The sequence below is a fragment of the Perca fluviatilis genome, chromosome 8, assembly GCF_010015445.1.
Source record: "Perca fluviatilis chromosome 8, GENO_Pfluv_1.0, whole genome shotgun sequence".
Taxonomy (NCBI): Eukaryota; Metazoa; Chordata; class Actinopteri; order Perciformes; family Percidae; genus Perca; species Perca fluviatilis.
The window spans coordinates 7,240,550-7,257,308 of record NC_053119.1 but is presented as its reverse complement, the minus strand read 5'-3'; the positions used below and the strand labels follow the sequence as shown (position 1 = coordinate 7,257,308).

Below are 16,759 nucleotides of genomic sequence, written 5' to 3'. Positions count from 1 at the left end.
TTCCGCTGTTACACTGTTAAGTTCCGACAGTGAATTGTACATATGTTTTTTGTTCCGCTTACAATTTCTGTTGAAGAAATATCGTTGCTATGCGATGCACACGAGAACATTCGCGAAACACTAGCTAGTACTAGTGCCCTATATATTCTAAATATAGGGCACTAGCTAGTGCAATATCCCTGGCCTATTCTGTGCATTTGGCTGTAGTAACAATCGTATAACAAGCCACGCAGTAAAATTGTGTTCCATCCCAAAGGAGAAAGTTTGTCCGCCAACTTCAAGCAACAGAGAGAATTTCTGGTCCTTATATACTGTCTATGGTTTAGTCAGCCAGCAAAAGCGTTAGCTTTGTAGAGATCATAGCATATAGATACGTATTCACATCTATGGATCGTAGTATTTCCCAAACTGAATAAATACCACATATGTAAACACAAAACCTAAGATATCTGCTGGAATTTCAAGCAACAGAGGCGATTTCCTGTCCCTGTTTAACGCTAGTCAACAAGTAAATTGAGCTAACGTTAGCTTTGTAGAGATTGTGGGATTGCCCAAAATAAATAATTAAAAATAAATATTTTTTCTATCGACAGGTTATTCTCCCGTACCTCCATGAATTTAACTCTGTAATGTTAACCAGCTGTTTACCAGCCTTTAACCAACAACTCGCTAGCTACTAGCATGATCAATCTAGAGCAGGGGTCTTCAATGTTTTTTAAGCCAAGGACCCCTCAACTGAAAGAGAGACGGAGCAGGGACCCCCTACTACGTATATTGTATAATATAAAGTTGCATATTAAACTGGGCCTACAATAACGTGTAGGGCGGCCTAAAGCCTTTATACATAGCCTACCTTTTTTTGCATAGAATACTAAGCTATTAAAATAGTCTACTAATTGTTGACATGATTTTATAAATAATATTTTAATGTCCAAAATACATGTGGCACAGTGAATCCTTAAGATTAACTGTATCTGTGGATGGCTACCGTAGTGACTACCTTACCTATAGGCCAGTAAGCCTATCATCAGTGGGAATTTATATTTGCTAATATTTTGGATTCATGTTAAGACTTTTTAATTTTTGAAAAAACTTTCAAATATGTGGAAATTCTTTATTAGGAATAGCCCCTTGAGATGTAACATCTATATATATACAGTACAGGCCAAAAGTTTGGACACACTTTCTCATTCAATGCGTTTCCTTTTTATTTTCATGACTATTTACATTGTAGATTCTCACTGAAGGCATCAAAACTATGAATGAACACATATGGAATTATGTACTTAACGAAAAAGTGTGAAATAACTGAAAACATGTCTTATATTTTAGATTCTTCAAAGTAGCCACCCTTTGCTTTTTTTGTTAATAAGGGACAAAATTCCACTAATTAACCCTGACAAAGCACACCTGTGAAGTGAAAACCATTTCAGGTGACTACCTCATGAAGCTCATTGAGAGAACACCAAGGGTTTGCAGAGTTATCAAAAAAAGCAAAGGGTGGCTACTTTGAAGAATCTAAAATATAAGACATGTTTTCAGTTATTTCACACTTTTTTGTTAAGTACATAATTTCATATGTGTTCATTCATAGTTTTGATACCTTCAGTGAGAATCTACAACGTAAATAGTCATGAAAATAAAGAAACACATTGAATGAGAAGGTGTGTCCAAACTTTTGGCCTGTACTGTATATATATATAGATAGATAGCATATAAAATAATTAAAATAATCTATGAATAAAATGTATAGTTTTATATCATTTTAGTAATACTTTAATATTAAAATATCACATTAATAATGGTGTATACATGTATATGCGCATGCTCCCTCTAGTGGCTTGCAGATGGACTCTGATATATTAAAACAATTTAAAAATGTAATAAATTAATTTAAAAACACAATACTACAACATTTCCAATAATAATATTTAAAATTAGGATCAGTTAAAAGTCATTTAAAATAAGTGTTTGTTTTTAGTGTATGTCTTTTGTTTCGATATCAGCTTCCTGTTCATGAACAGAGATGACAAGATGTGATGGTAACATAGTAAGCAGAGGTAAAATTAATGCTTCAACAACACTCCAATTATGGTCCCAAAACAGGAACTTTTAGGAAGTAAAGTATGGATGAGGAGGAAGATATTTTGATTTTTAATTTGTAGCCAATTAATCCCATAATTATGATCATAATTTTTTTTTATCTCATATTTTTTCGATTTAAAATTTAAAAAATCTTATAAATATGACTTATTTCACAAGTATTACTTTTTATCTCATATATATCATCACAATACCATGGGGATATTTTTTTATTTTTATCAAGGCAACGTTTTCATCTTATTTTTGTTCTTTTACTGGCGGAAATGGGCTTCCATATGTTCCTGAATCTTTATGAAAAACAAACGGTTGAGCGGCTTCCTCTCTCCGGATCAGCTCGCCGGATTCTTGAACGTTTTACTTTACATTTCCGTTAATTTGAGCGAATATCGGTAAACAGGTTCCGTGTTTGCGGTTCTACTTTGGTTCGTACCTGGCTCGGCTACACTCGGACCACACTCAGCCCCGCGGCTGCTCGGTCACATTCGGCTTTTGTCGTTCGGAGGAGGAATGGACGAAGCGGACTCGGCCACGAAAGCGCTCGGGCTGGATGAACCGCCCATCGACATGCCGCCGGTGGAGCAAGTGGGCTCGGATACCGAGTCGGAGGCCGAAGTCACCACAATGGCCGTGATGGCAGAACCGGGAAACATCGACATGGGAGCCGAGTCCCTGCCGAATTCAGACGAGGCCGAGGCGGCATTTGCAGGCAAGGCGGGCTTTAAGCTAGCAGCAGGCCGCTGCTGTGCGGGGTGGCGCTACAACAGTGTAACGATAATAATGGCTATAATAATAGTTAGCTTTACTCTGCATGAACGTGAACAGAGACTACACACATGCCTGGTGAATGTAATACTTCTTATAAATGGGAATCAGTAACAAAAGTTAAACAACCATCGTTTCTCCTACAGAGTTGTGGTAATTTACACAGTGTGTTTTGCCAAACTCCGTTAAATTATTGGGTAATTTAAAGATTTGTAACATATATATTGCATATCATCACATATATATTATAGCGCACATATTCAGTTTACTTATTTAACAAGTCTTTATTAATTCGGCAATGACTGACATCATTAACCAACTACACAACTTTAATAAAATTCCAACTTTTAGAGCTGGTTTACACTGCTAGCCCACCACCATATTGAACTGGTGGATTAGGATTAACTGTGTTTAAAGTTTATATTTCAGATTTGCTTGATGCATTGCATATGCCGAACTAAAGAGCTGTAACACTTAAGAAAAGTGCTGATTCTTAAATTATTGAATAGATAAAGGTTATGCATTTCCTCCCATTCTTTAAGATTAAAATGTCAGATATTGAATAATAGTGATTAAAAAAAAAAGCCAAGCTTGTTGAGTGGTTTCCAAACAGCCCTGGAAAATAATAATAATTTCCACAGGTTGTAATAATTATTATTTAGTTTTATCTTTCAAAGTGAATGTTAAATTCTGCATTAGAGTGATGTCTGAAATATTGAGAATGCAGCTGAGAATAACTATAGGGCTGCACAGTATGTCGTTTTTCAATCCACTTAGATTTTTTTGAGCTAGTTGAAAAGAGTCTCAGTAGAAAACTTCCCTTTAAATGTATTTGTCATTTTTTTAATGGTGCTTTTATATATTCATTTCAATGTTCAATTTGTTTAATAAAAGTGTGCGAAAAGATTTCCTTTCATTTGTGTTAAATTCAACAAGCAATTTGCTGTATTTTAGCAGAAATCTGAAAAGCAGCAGAAAGGCAGAACTGAATACACTTCCATATCTGTTTATTTATCATCGGTAATCTAATGTATCGCGCTACTCAACAACGTTATCGCATATTCCTAATATCGTGCAGCCCTAATTGTAACCTTCATTACTGTGCAGCCTACTGTAAGAAACATAGACTAAAAAAACTCGTGATTTTCCTTACGCAAATAACATATTATGGCATACATGGTTAAAAGAAAAGGTCTTTTGATTCTGGCGATATTTATCATTTGCCATATTGCCCTGTGTAGATCTACATGCTGTGATAATACTTCAGTTTGGCTGTGATGAATTGTATCCTAACGTTACAGGAGTACTGAAGGAACTATAATAACAGTAAAAGTAATCATCTGGAGAAGGATGTGAAGATTAAATATTTGAATCTCTTGTTGTTGATCAGAGGTGACGGCTGTGACGGTGGCGGACGTTCAAACTGCAGAGGACAACGTGTTTACGACGACGGTTGCCACGTCAGGAAGTCTCCCTGAACACGTGCTGGTAGATGAACACACACTGACGGTCACGCTACTTTACATGCTCAGTGTCGCTCTGTGTATACAGTCCATGCTTTCAGATCAGGTCAAAGGACAGCTTCAGTGTTTTTTTTAATTTCCAGACCTAATAAACTGATGTTTCTCATCATTAATAATCATGAACGACCTCAGTGTCACATCGTGCTCCGACATGTTCAGCAGAGTCAGACAGCTCAGCTTTCAACCAGGGTTGGTTCTCTTGTTTACACTTTCACTTTGCAAACTCGACTGGTGCAAGATGCAGATGTGTTTGAAGGCACTGTTATAGTGAGAAACTGTACGAAATAACTACAGTTCAAAAAGTTGAAAGAAAGAGTGAGTAAAAGTATAATGCAAAGTACCTTGAAATGAACTTCCACTGTAAAGGACCCCTTAAAAACTCCTGAGGGCCCACTAGAACTTCAGTCATTTCTGTGCATCCAGTGCCTTCTACTGGCAGACAGTTGAACCTCCTCTTATACTGCACCTTCTTTTATCTTACTGTATTTACTGTGTGTGTGTGTGTGTGTGTGTGTGTGTGTGTGTGTGTGTGTGTGTGTGTGTGTGTGTGTGTGTGTGTCACACAGAGTGGAAGGACAACCCTGCAGCTGGGTGATGGTCTCAGTACCCGGAAGGCCACCTTGATTGTAGTTCACACCGATGGCAGCATCGTGGAGGCTACTGGCCTCAAATCTGCTGCCGCGATGGCACCAGGTGTGTGTGTGTGTGTGTGTGTGTGTGTGTGTGTGTGTGTGTGTGTGTGTGTGTGTGTGTGTGTGTGTGTGTGTGTGTGTGTGTGTGTGTGTGTGTGTGTGTGTGTGTGTGTGTGTGTGTGTGTGTGTGTGTTAGAGGGTGAAACGGGAATCAATTGTCGCTCGCATCCCATCACGTGCCCACATAAATACTCCCGTCATATCCCAATCACGTGACCGCTCACGTGATCTTATTTTTGGAATTCATGACCAATAAACCTCATTCATATGACAAGCTGAAATTATGAATTGTTTGGACTAATATTTTAAATCAGAGGAACATATGTTGAGAGAATCCCACACTGTTTTATGTCAAAGTTTAGACAGGATACTGTTTTGAAACAATTCAATCTTTTTCTCTCAAAATGCTAATAATGCTGATAAAAATTGAATAAAACACCCCAAATTAAATAAAAGCGGTGAAGTGATCACTAATTATACTCAGAGTGTTTCTATGGAACCATCAGTGTAATTTTTGAACAATTTTGTTGAAAGAAACCCACATTTAGGAGGGTTAAAGTACTGACGAGGTCCGACTGTCTCTGAGGTGTCCATGTTGAACCAGGTTGTTAAAAAAAACCTGAACGTGAGTGGCAGTGAGGTCCATCACTCTCTCCTGCTGATCTGCGTCTGTTTGTTTCGTCCTCCTGTGCGTCCCTCAGGCCCACAGACCCCACCCACCCCGCTGACTCCACCCCAGGACAAAGACTCCTGCTCCAAGTACAACTGGGACCCCTCAGTGTACAACAACGAGCTGCCTGTCCGCTGCAGGAACACCAGCGGAGTTCTCCACAAGACCCGACTGGGATCAGGTAATCAACACAACTGTACTGTACACGCTGCTGTTTCACACCAGAGATTAGCAGTAAAGCCGGCTTATGATGTGGTGAAGCCTAACCGCACTGCCTGGAGCCTGCCAGTCAGGAAGCTCTACATCCAACACTCTCTCACTCTCCTTCACAGAGATACAGCTGATCTCAATTCAATTCAAAGGGGCTTTATTGGCATGGGAAACAGACATTTGGGTTGTGTTCAGACCCCAAAAAAGCAAATGTCACTAAAACGGTCCACTTGTTTGGTGTCCTGTTGTGTTCTTTAACCCTCCAATGCAGCACAGAACAGTAGACTTAAAGGAACACACCGACTTATTGGGACTTTAGCTTATTCACCGTATCCCCCAGATTTAGATAAGTCCATACATACCCTTCTCATCTCCGTGCGTGTTGTAACTCTGTCCGACGGCCCCACCTGTAGCTTAGCCTAGCACGGATCCTGAAGGTAACAGGTTCCAACTAGCCTACTGCTCCGAATATGTGACAAAATAACACCAACATGTTCCTATTAACATGTGGTGATTTGTATAGTCACAGCATGTACAAATAACAAGGTCACATGACACACAGCCATCTTCTAACCATATATAAACTGGGAACTATATTCTCAGAAAGGCGAAGCACTGCTACTTCTGCTACTTGGGCGGAGTGATATGCTTGAAGCCCCGAGCAGAGAGTACCAATGCTTTGCCTTTCTGAGAATATAGTTCCCAGTTTATATACGGTTAGAAGATGGCTGTGTGTCATGTGACCTTGTTATTTGTACATGCTGTGACTATACAAATCACAGCATGTAAATAGGAACATGTTGGTGTTATTTTGTCACATATTCGGAGCAGTAGGCTAGTTGGAACCGATTACCTCCAGGATCCGTGCTAGGCTAAGCTACCGGTGGACAGAGTTACAACACGCACGGAGATGAGAAGGGTATGTATGGAAGTTTCTTTTGCAGCAGGAGTAAAGTTTTGAAAGTCAGTAACGTGAAACAAATAAGACAGTCGAAGACTAAACCAAGTTAGGTTTTTGTATTTTATTAAAAACATATTTGCAAATATAGGAAGAACATAAATTTCACAAAAGACAGCAGCCCAGTGTGGAAAGGTTTCTTCAAATGACTAAGAAGAAACACTAGGCTTATATGCATCTTCAGAGTGACAGCACACACGCACTTGGCCTATTATGACGCTACAATTCTTACAGGCAATCTGATACACATGAAGACAATCAAAAAAGGAAAAACACAAGAGGCATCTCAGAGCCATTTCGCCTCCTCCTCCCCGTACGACGTTTACCTCCCCCAGTTACATCTCAACTGGCATGGGAAAAACTGAATAGGCAGAGAAAGATAGTTTACTGTGGCCTTGTACCTTTATCTGTTCAGACAAACAGTGCTTACATTATGTTCCAGACTTTGTGAATCAGATTTCTACATGTGGAAATGAGATAAACTCCCTTTCAGCATTTGTGAGAGAATTAAAGTAGAAATAAAACATAAAAATATAAGGAATTATGCTTAAATGTTATTTTGCCATTACAATGGACTTTTCTAACTCTGGGGGATACGGTGAATAAGCTAAAGTCTCAATAAGTCCTTTTTAATATTTCACAATTACTGTTTTCCGTCAAATTGTAGATCTCGAAGTTTCCGATGCACTTGAATGCAGCTTTCAAAAAGTTTGGGAACCAGTGGTCTAAAAGAACCTGAATCAGACTAAATACAGCTCCTCATTGCTGTGTGGTACTGTGTTCTTGAGTAGTTTGTCCTGTTGTCACCCCCGCTCACAACGTTGGTTTGTTTCCAGGGGGCAAAGGTCGCTGCATCAGACACAACCAGCAGTGGTTCACCCCCACTGAGTTCGAAGGTCTGGCGGGAAGAGCGAGCAGCAAAGACTGGAAGAGGAGTATCAGATACGCTGGCAGACCTTTGCTCTGCCTCATACAGGTACTACTGGGCTAATACTTCTGTAATACTACACTCTAATACTGCAGTACTGCGCTGTTTTACGCTATACAAATGTGTTTGAAGGCACTATTAGAGTGAGAAACTATACAAAATAACTACAGTTCAAAAAGTTGAAATAAAGAGTGAGTAAAAGTATAACGCAAAGTACCTTGAAATTATCTTAGTTACATTCCACCGCTGTAAAGGACCCCTAAAAACTCCTGAAGGCCCACTAGAAGCTTCCAGTGCCTTCTACTGGCAGACCTCCTCTTATACTGCACCTTCTTTTGTCTTCTTTTATCTAACTGTATTGTGTGTGTGTGTGTGTGTGTGTGTGTGTGTGTGTGTGTGTGTGTGTGTGTGTGTGTGTGTGTGTGTGTGTGTGTGTGTGTGTGTGTGTGTGTGTGTGTGTGTGTGTGTGTGTGTGTGTGTGTGTGTAGGAGCGTATCCTGAACCCCCACGCTGCTTCCTGTACGTGTGCAGCCTGCTGTGATGACCTGTCAGGGGTGAGTTAGCAGGGCTGGTCCTGGTCCTTGATCAGTAAGTTCATTCAGTGATGAAATAAGTCATCAGTTAGCTATTTACAGAGGTGGGAAGTAACGAAATACATTTACTCACGTTACTGTATTGAGTAGTTTGGTTGTGTATTTTTCAAGTAGTTTTTAAAATCGGTCATTTAAACTGTACTTGATTACGTTTTGAGCTACATTACAAATCCCATCCGTTACAGAGTTAAAAAAAAACTTTGACTAACAAAAAACGAAAAAAAATAAATAAATTGCGCTCGGAACCACTACAGTGACGAACGATCTGTAGGAGACTGAGAACGAGGTGGAGGTGGATCAGGCGACAACGGTTCAGAGACAGTTTCAGTAGAAATGCTAGCTGAAGCATCGAATTCTGCTGCCCAAAACAACGAAAATCCTTGGCCACACATGAAAGACTGTTTTTCATTTAAATTCAAGAGGGCCAATAGTATCATCATGCAATGCCAGATGTGCCTGCCAGAGGTGACTGAACTGCCAGCATTCAATAACTCCACATCTTTTCATGACTAATAGCAAATTGCCAATTAGCAAAACAACATGTTTCGTGGCATTAAAATTTTTTGTCTAGCACTAGCAACCCGTAGGACAGCGTATGTAGGACACTGGCTCAATTAATTCACATACATCTCATTAGCTCATACGGGCTACTTACTTACTTACATATCTGCAAACTAGTCGCTTTTCGGCGAAAATCGCCATTTTGAATGGGAAAATGTCATCCGTGTGAATCGTGTAGATCTAAAGAGTTTTTATTTGGGGCGGGGGGGTCAGAGACCCAGTGCTAATATGGCCGCGTTGCCTTAACGACCGTTATCTTCCGGACCGAATTGCAACGCGTATTTCTGTGCCTTATTTAGGTGCCACTGAAATGCCTGCGCTTCTCTCTGATGCTTCGAAACGGACGTTTGAGGGAACTGAAACATCGTCGCATGTCACGCTAGTTAACGCTACACCTGGCAGCAGGTAACGTTAGCCTACCGTTAGCTAGCAGCTGGAGTAAACACGGTTAAAATGCTGACAGCTAAACGGTGAGAGAGGAAAGAGGAACGTATGACAGTGTGCAGCTGCTGTTGTCGGAAAAACAACACAGATGTTGCGTTCACTTGAAACTCGCCTCGCCTGCCTCGTGCTGCATTCAAAGTTATTGTAAAATACTTTTTTTTTTTTCCCATCCAGTGGTTGTTGTTGTCATTTAACAGGGATTTACTGGTGAAATAAGTTATTGTTATTACATTTTTAATAAATCATTTAATTTTGACCCTGTGGCCTTAGCAATAAGCCGTTCTTTAATGTCGCCGACTGTCGTTTTGGGCTCCTTTTTGAGAAAAAAATAAAAAAAATAAATAAATAAAAAAAAATAGTTAAATCTTTCGGGTCAGACACCGTTTTAAAAGTATTGTTTTAGCACCGGGAAAATGTTGTGTTTTCCTTTTTATTTTCTGTTTCACCTTTGTCAGCCCTTCTGAGTTTGCAGGTACAGTACAGGCCAAAAGTTTGGACACACATTCTCATTCAAATGCGTTTCCTTTTATTTTTTATTAATAAGGGAAAACATTCCACTAATTAACCCTGACAAAGCACACCTGTGAAGGTAAAACCATTTCAGGTGACTACCTCATGAAGCTCATTGAGAGAACACCAAGGGTTTGCAGAGTTATCAAAAAAGCAAAGGGTGGCTACTTTGAGGAATCTAAAATATAAGACATGTTTTCAGTTATTTCACACTTTTTTGTTAAGTACATAATTCCATATGTGTTCATTCATAGTTTTGATGCCTTCAGTGAGAATCTACAATGTAAATAGTCATGAAAATAAAGGAAACACATTGAATGAGAAGGTGTGTCCAAACTTTTGGCCTGTACTGTATGTACTTAGGTGTGTAATAGTTTTGGATTTATGGGGGTAGAGATCCCCCATGCCCCATTTGACAGTTTTTTTTTTTGTTAATGCAACTAAGTAACTTTTACTTTAAGTACATTTTAAATGAACTACTTTACTTGAGTCATTTTTCAGATAGGTAATTTCACTTGTACTTGAAAAATATTTCATCAAAGTATTGGTTCTTTTACTTGAGTACAATATTTTAGTACTTTTTCCACCTCTGGTTATTTATCAGCGAGACCGTAGATGATATGTAAATGATCCTCCAGCAGAATATCCAAACATGATCTGCTCCAGATTGGGTGGTTTTCTTCCCAGTTTGGCTGGTTTTTTTAATTTAGTTTGGACGGTAAAAGTTGGTGGAGATAATTTTTTTTCATTATTGTAACCAAGATTTTTGGGTAACAGGAGGTGCATCTTATGATCAAATGCTTTATTTTCCTTCTTGCACTCAGTCACAGGACATTACAGGAAAGATCTGAGGGGACACGTTATATCATTTTCTTCCGAACAGAAAGGTTGAAGGGTCACTTTGGAAACAAAATATGTTATTTAAAATATGTATATGTATGTATGTTATATGTTAATACATGTTTTGCTGTCATTTTGTTCATCTGTTAAACTAAAGGGGTTAACTGATAAATTGAAGAAATAATGGTTTGTGTTTGTCTGCTCCTCTCTCTTCAGTGTCCAAAGGATGGAGAGACTCTGGAAGCAGAAAACATCAGTATGGTAAATGTAATTTAGTCCCCCGTAACTATGACCTCATTATCTCTTACACACTGAAAGGTACTGAGAGTTCATATCAAATGTCTGGTCAGATCTCTAATCACGTTTTTCTTATAATTTGATCAGATAGTTCCTGATTCAATTGATCATTTCACCAGTTTTTTAGACGTTTTTGTACGACTGTATGTGTTTCGACTGCAGTGACTGAAGTAACTAAGCACATTTACTCAAGTACTGTAATTAAGTACAATTTTTAGGGAGTATTTCCATTTTCTGCCTCTTTATACTATATGTAGCTGGACTTGAATGGCCGCCTTTTGACTGAAAGTACTGCCAAACAACAACTTTTTCTGCTCACCAGTTCCATTTTCACTTTCTCACAGCGTACAGCATTGAACGCTCCACCTACGTAAACACCTTCCCGTAATCAACGGCGCCGTCATTACATCGACCAGCGTAGCGTGCGTAGCGCAAGCGTAGGGTTTGGTTCGGTGGAAAAAAATTCTAAGGTTCGGCAGAAAACCCAACACCGTGAAAAAGACGAATCCTGGTTACTACTTGTTAAGTTTTTCTCCACTGTGGTAGTACTACTTTTACTTTAGAAACAGATCTGAGTACTTCTTTCACCACTGAACATCTGACAACTTGGGTTAAAAAAAACATCAACATGTTTTTCATCTCATTGTCGCTGATTTCATCTCATGTCTCCTCTCTGTCTCCTTTCCTTCAGACGGGTCCAGTCCGCCTCTTCGTCCCGTACAAGAGACGCAAGAAGGACAACGAGCCTGCCGTTATCTCCCCCAAAAAAGAACTTACTGCTACCAAAAACATCACGCTGACCCCGGGGACCACATGTACGACAACGTTTTTTAGAAGCTTTTTTGATGTCTGTCAATGCGCGTCTCATAAAACAGATACGCTTCCATTTTATTATCTTATTTATTTACAGTACAGGCCAAAAGTTTGGACACACCTTCTCATTCAATGTGTTTCCTTTATTTTCATGACTATTTACATTGTAGATTCTCACTGAAGGCATCAAAACTATGAATGAACACATATGGAATTATGTACTTAACAAAAAAGTCTGAAATAACTGAAAACATGTCTTATATTTTAGATTCTTCAAAGTAGCCACCCTTTGCTTTTTTTGATAACTCTGCAAACCCTTGGTGTTCTCTCAATGAGCTTTATGAGGTAGTCACCTGAAATGGTTTTACCTTCACAGGTGTGCTTTGTCAGGCTTAATTAGTGGAAGTTTTTCCCTTATTAATAAAAAAGCAAAGGGTGGCTACTTTGAAGAATCTAAAATATAAGACATGTTTTCAGTTATTTCACACTTTTTTGTTAAGTACATAATTCCATATGTGTTCATTCATAGTTTTGATGCCTTCTGTGAGAATCTACAATGTAAATAGTCATGAAAATAAAGGAAACACATTGAATGAGAAGGTGTGTCCAAACTTTTGGCCTGTACTGTATATATCTTATTTATCATTATGTGTATTGATCCACACTGACTCGGCGCATTTTTACGCTTCACATCTATTTTTTTTTATCGCGTTTAGTGAAGCGTAATCGTCATAGACAGCTGTTTAAGTCACACAAATATTAGAGCTGGGCGATATGGAAAAATTAGATATCACGATATTGTTGACCAAATACCTCGATGCCAATACTGCGACAATATTGTAGGGTTGACTATTGGTGCTTTAAAAAAAAAAAGATTAAACATTAGATTGTAGAAAAATAATCATCAACAATGTGGTCATAATGATTAAGTGGTTAAACACCGCTCACGTCTGGCTTACAATGGGGGATTCACTGTGATGTGTGATTGCGATTTGCGCAGGTTTATGTCCGATTATTTCACAAATTCATGTGCTCAGAGTCAGTACAGCTTGTCTTAAAAAGTTTTTAGGTTAGTCATTTCATCATTTCATGACTTCTAACTATAACCCGACCGATAGAGGATTTTTAAGGCCGATAACGATACAAATGTTTGGTGATTCAAAAATCCGATATTCCGATATATCGACCGATTATATATTTAAAAAAAAAATAAAAAATCAAGAAACGCGTAACAAAACATATAAACAGATTTCCCTAACATTAGTTATTTCTAGTTATTTATGAGTCCTCACTAAAATAATATGATAATGCAGTTTAAAAATTAACTTGTTTGTTTTATTGTCACAACAGAACAGAGGAACTTCAACATATATTAAAATTCTGATAAATAAAATGTATAAAAATACAAACTTAAGATATAAAACTTAAAGGGTTAAACACGAGTGTTGCCAACAGGGAGGTTGTAGAGCGCCCTCTGGTGGACAGACTGCAGCGCCACCACTCATACCATGGTTGAAGGGTATTTTGTCCGTTTTTATTTTATTTTAAAATAATTTTATTAATTTATTATACTTTTATTTTATTTTATAATAATTGTATTTATTTTAAATATTCATTTATCGGCCATTATTAATGCTGATACCGATTAGTTTGGAAACTACCTCATATCGGCCGATAATATCGGCCTGCCTACTTCTTCCCCAACACTCATCGTGTGAAGCTCCTCTGATTTGTATTAAATATTAAATAATATAAATGATATGAAATATGAACGACTTTTCAAATGTCTGACACGCCTGTGCTCCGCCAACAGTCACGGTGTCCCCGTCAGGACAGTTCACCACCTCCGGCACCTTGACCTTTGACCGCACCCCGACGAGCGACGCCACCGCCGCCGCCGCCGCCGCTGCTGCCATCATCTCAGAAGGCTCGGCGCAGAGCGAGGTGTTCGCCAGCACAGCAGGTACCAGATCCATCACTGTTACCATTCACACTGTCTCATCGTCTGTAGTTCAGTCTCTATCGACGGTCCACTTCCTGGATTGTTCAGGTGCCGCTGGAAATTACACCTGATGCCCGTCACCTTCCACCTTTGTGTTGTCTTGTGTGTGTTGGCGCTCTAACCTCCGGTGGATTTGTGAGGACTGTGGTTAACTGCTCCTCAGATCTCTGCAGGGTAAATCCAGACAGCTAGCTAGACTATCTGTCCAATCAGAGTTTTCTGTCGCACGACTAAAACAACCTTTGAAAGTACATACGTTCCACCAAAACAAGTTCCTTCCAGAGGCTGTTTTGCAGCGGCACCATCATTGAGTCTGGCCGTTCAGCGCCGCCCATGACGATTGTGATTGGTTTAAAGAAATGCCAATAAACCAGAGCACGTTTTTCTCCCATCCCGGAATGTTGTGTGGACTAGCTAGACCCTCCTCTGCAGTGCTGTGGAGGAAGGTCTGGCAATGCGAGACTATCTGTAGTTCTTTTTTTTTTTTTTTTTTTTAGCCATGTCAGCTGTATGGTCTGTCAGTTGCTCCACCACTTGACTGTTTCAGACTGAAATATCTCAACACCTTTGTGCAGACATTCATTGTGGCCAAACGATGAATCCTGCTGTCTTTTGCGATTCCCTGACTTTTCCTTTAGCGCCACCAGCTGGTCAATGTTTTCACTTAAACTTTGTCGGTTGTACAGGATGTTTAAAGTGCTCATATTATGCTTATTTTCAGGTTCACAATTGTATTTAGAGATTGTACCAGAACAGGTTTACATGGTTTAATTTTCAAAAAACACCATATTTGCTGAAGCTCCTCTTTTCACCCTGTGTGTTGAGCTCTTTGTTTTAGCTACAGAGTGAGGCATCTCACTTCAGTTTCATCTTTGTTGGGAGTCGCACATGATCAGTACCAAGGTAAGGACTACTAGCCAGTCAGAAGCAGAGTATGAGGGCGTGTCCTGACAGTAGCTAGGTAAGGACTACTAGCCAGTCAGAAGCAGAGTATGAGGGCGTGCCCTGACAGTACCTAGGTAAGGACTACTAGCCAGTAAGAAGCAGAGTATGAGGGCGTGCCCTGACAGTACCTAGGTAAGGACTACTAGCCAGTAAGAAGCAGAGTATGAGGGCGTGCCCTGACAGTACCTAGGTAAGGACTACTAGCCAATCAGAAGCAGAGTATGAGGGCGTGCCACGCTAGCAGCTAGGCCAGCATTATAACGTGTGTTACAAAGTGACCACTTTGTAACACACGGACTGGACTACAATAGAGCTGTTTGGAGCAGTTTGTGAACAGTGTTTTCTGTTGGAGATGGTAAGTCCCTTTGGGGGGGACTTTGGGCTTTTTCACTTTGTAAACCTATAACGTGCACAAAAAAGATAGATAACACAATAAGGGAAAAAGCCAAAAAGCATAATATGAGCACTTTAATGCGTCTTCCTCCTTAATTATCTTTCCCACAATTCCATGCATCGCCGCGAACCTGCAGCCTATCCATCAGGGAAGCACCGCAGCTGCTGTTTAATACGGCTGTCGTGTTGGAGTAATGAGCTCTCAGGAGAGGCCGGCTCGTGTGACTGATTTCTCTGTCCGATCCTAACCTCCTCTTTAAAGAACCAATCAGACTGCATGTCCTCACTCCTTCCGTAATACAGGGACTAACTCTGAACAATATTATTATTATTATTATTAATAATAATGTTTGTTATAATTAATGTTTTCTGGGGCTGATATTTTCTGTTATAATCAGCTGTCATTAATCCAGCTGTCAGTACTGTCTCTCTGTCCTCTACCCTGAGGTTAATGATGCACCAACACAGGTGTGTGTGTGTGTGTGTGTGTGTGTGTGTGTGTGTGTGTGTGTGTGTGTGTGTGTGTGTGTGTGTGTGTGTGTGTGTGTGTGTGTGTGTGTGTGTCAGATTTGAAAACATCTGTGAGAAGACATACATTAATTCAAGAATCTACATGACTGAATGATTTTAAATAACTCAGATTTTAATATTATGAAGCTGTTCCTCCTTCATATTCATTTATTTATTTTCAGCAGGAGAACAGCAGGGGGCAGTGATGTATCTGCTGCTGTTTAACAACCACAGTATAAGGAATTAAAACCAGCAGACAGAATAACACGACATTGGTTGGTGGAGCATTAATATCCAGGAGAGAAAGAACTGCATACATTCTTAAGAATACGACCTGGAGACTTAATATGAAGAGAAACTGACTGTGATAATAATAAGTCTTAGTTCTGTGTCCAACTGTGTGTAAACATCTGAAGTTCTTTCTAAAAACTCTTTACAACCAAAGGTTGGTTTGTCCTCAGAAGTAGAACTAATATTGGCAATATAAGAGCATAAATGAATAAATAATCTGTGTATTGTTAATGCACTAACCTTTAAATCATGTTTAGTTTCTTCGATAGAGGCCTGAAAGATTGACTGGTGATAAAGTGATTGATTGATAGATAAGGCTTGGCTGTGGTTGGTTCTAGCGCTTTTTTAGGTCAATATTAACAGTAAATCAAAACAAATTATGAATGTTTTTTTTTTACTGGCAAATGTGGGAATCAAACGATTTGAGAGTATTCTTCTGAAGTACTCTTTTCAGCCGTGGGTAGTACTATTCACATTTTCAGCCCTGTAAAGAGTACTTAAGCCAGTTCAGCTATATGATTAAAATAAAATATATACGAAATATAATTAGATATATGAAATAGAGTGAAATAAATCAGTTTGGTATAATTGGGTATAATTTCCTACAAATGAGGATTATTGTCCATGAATTCAAAAGATAAGTGTAAACCTAGTGGTAATAACTTGGTGTTTGGTGGTTGGGTAACAAAAGCATCAAAATCGTAAAAAAAAAAG

General features: G+C 39.1%; 1 protein-coding gene across 2 annotated transcripts in view; it reads left to right on the top strand.

Annotated features, from left to right (window-relative positions):
- The first annotated feature begins 2,396 nt into the window (after positions 1-2,396).
- The window catches only part of deaf1 (DEAF1 transcription factor), an 18,192-nt gene continuing 3,829 nt past the window's right edge, over positions 2,397-16,759 (top strand). Inside the window, exons 1-9 of one of the 2 annotated variants that reach the window (XM_039807420.1) lie at positions 2,397-2,809; positions 4,256-4,353; positions 4,955-5,081; positions 5,782-5,931; positions 7,755-7,894; positions 8,335-8,400; positions 11,011-11,055; positions 11,783-11,906; positions 13,718-13,867. In XM_039807420.1, the coding sequence (XP_039663354.1) occupies positions 2,611-2,809; positions 4,256-4,353; positions 4,955-5,081; positions 5,782-5,931; positions 7,755-7,894; positions 8,335-8,400; positions 11,011-11,055; positions 11,783-11,906; positions 13,718-13,867 (1,099 nt within the window). In that variant the 5' untranslated portion in view covers positions 2,397-2,610. Of the gene's footprint in view, positions 2,810-2,829; positions 2,944-4,255; positions 4,354-4,954; positions 5,082-5,781; positions 5,932-7,754; positions 7,895-8,334; positions 8,401-11,010; positions 11,056-11,782; positions 11,907-13,717; positions 13,868-16,759 lie in introns of those variants that run through there. The other variant, XM_039807421.1, reaches the window with a different exon arrangement.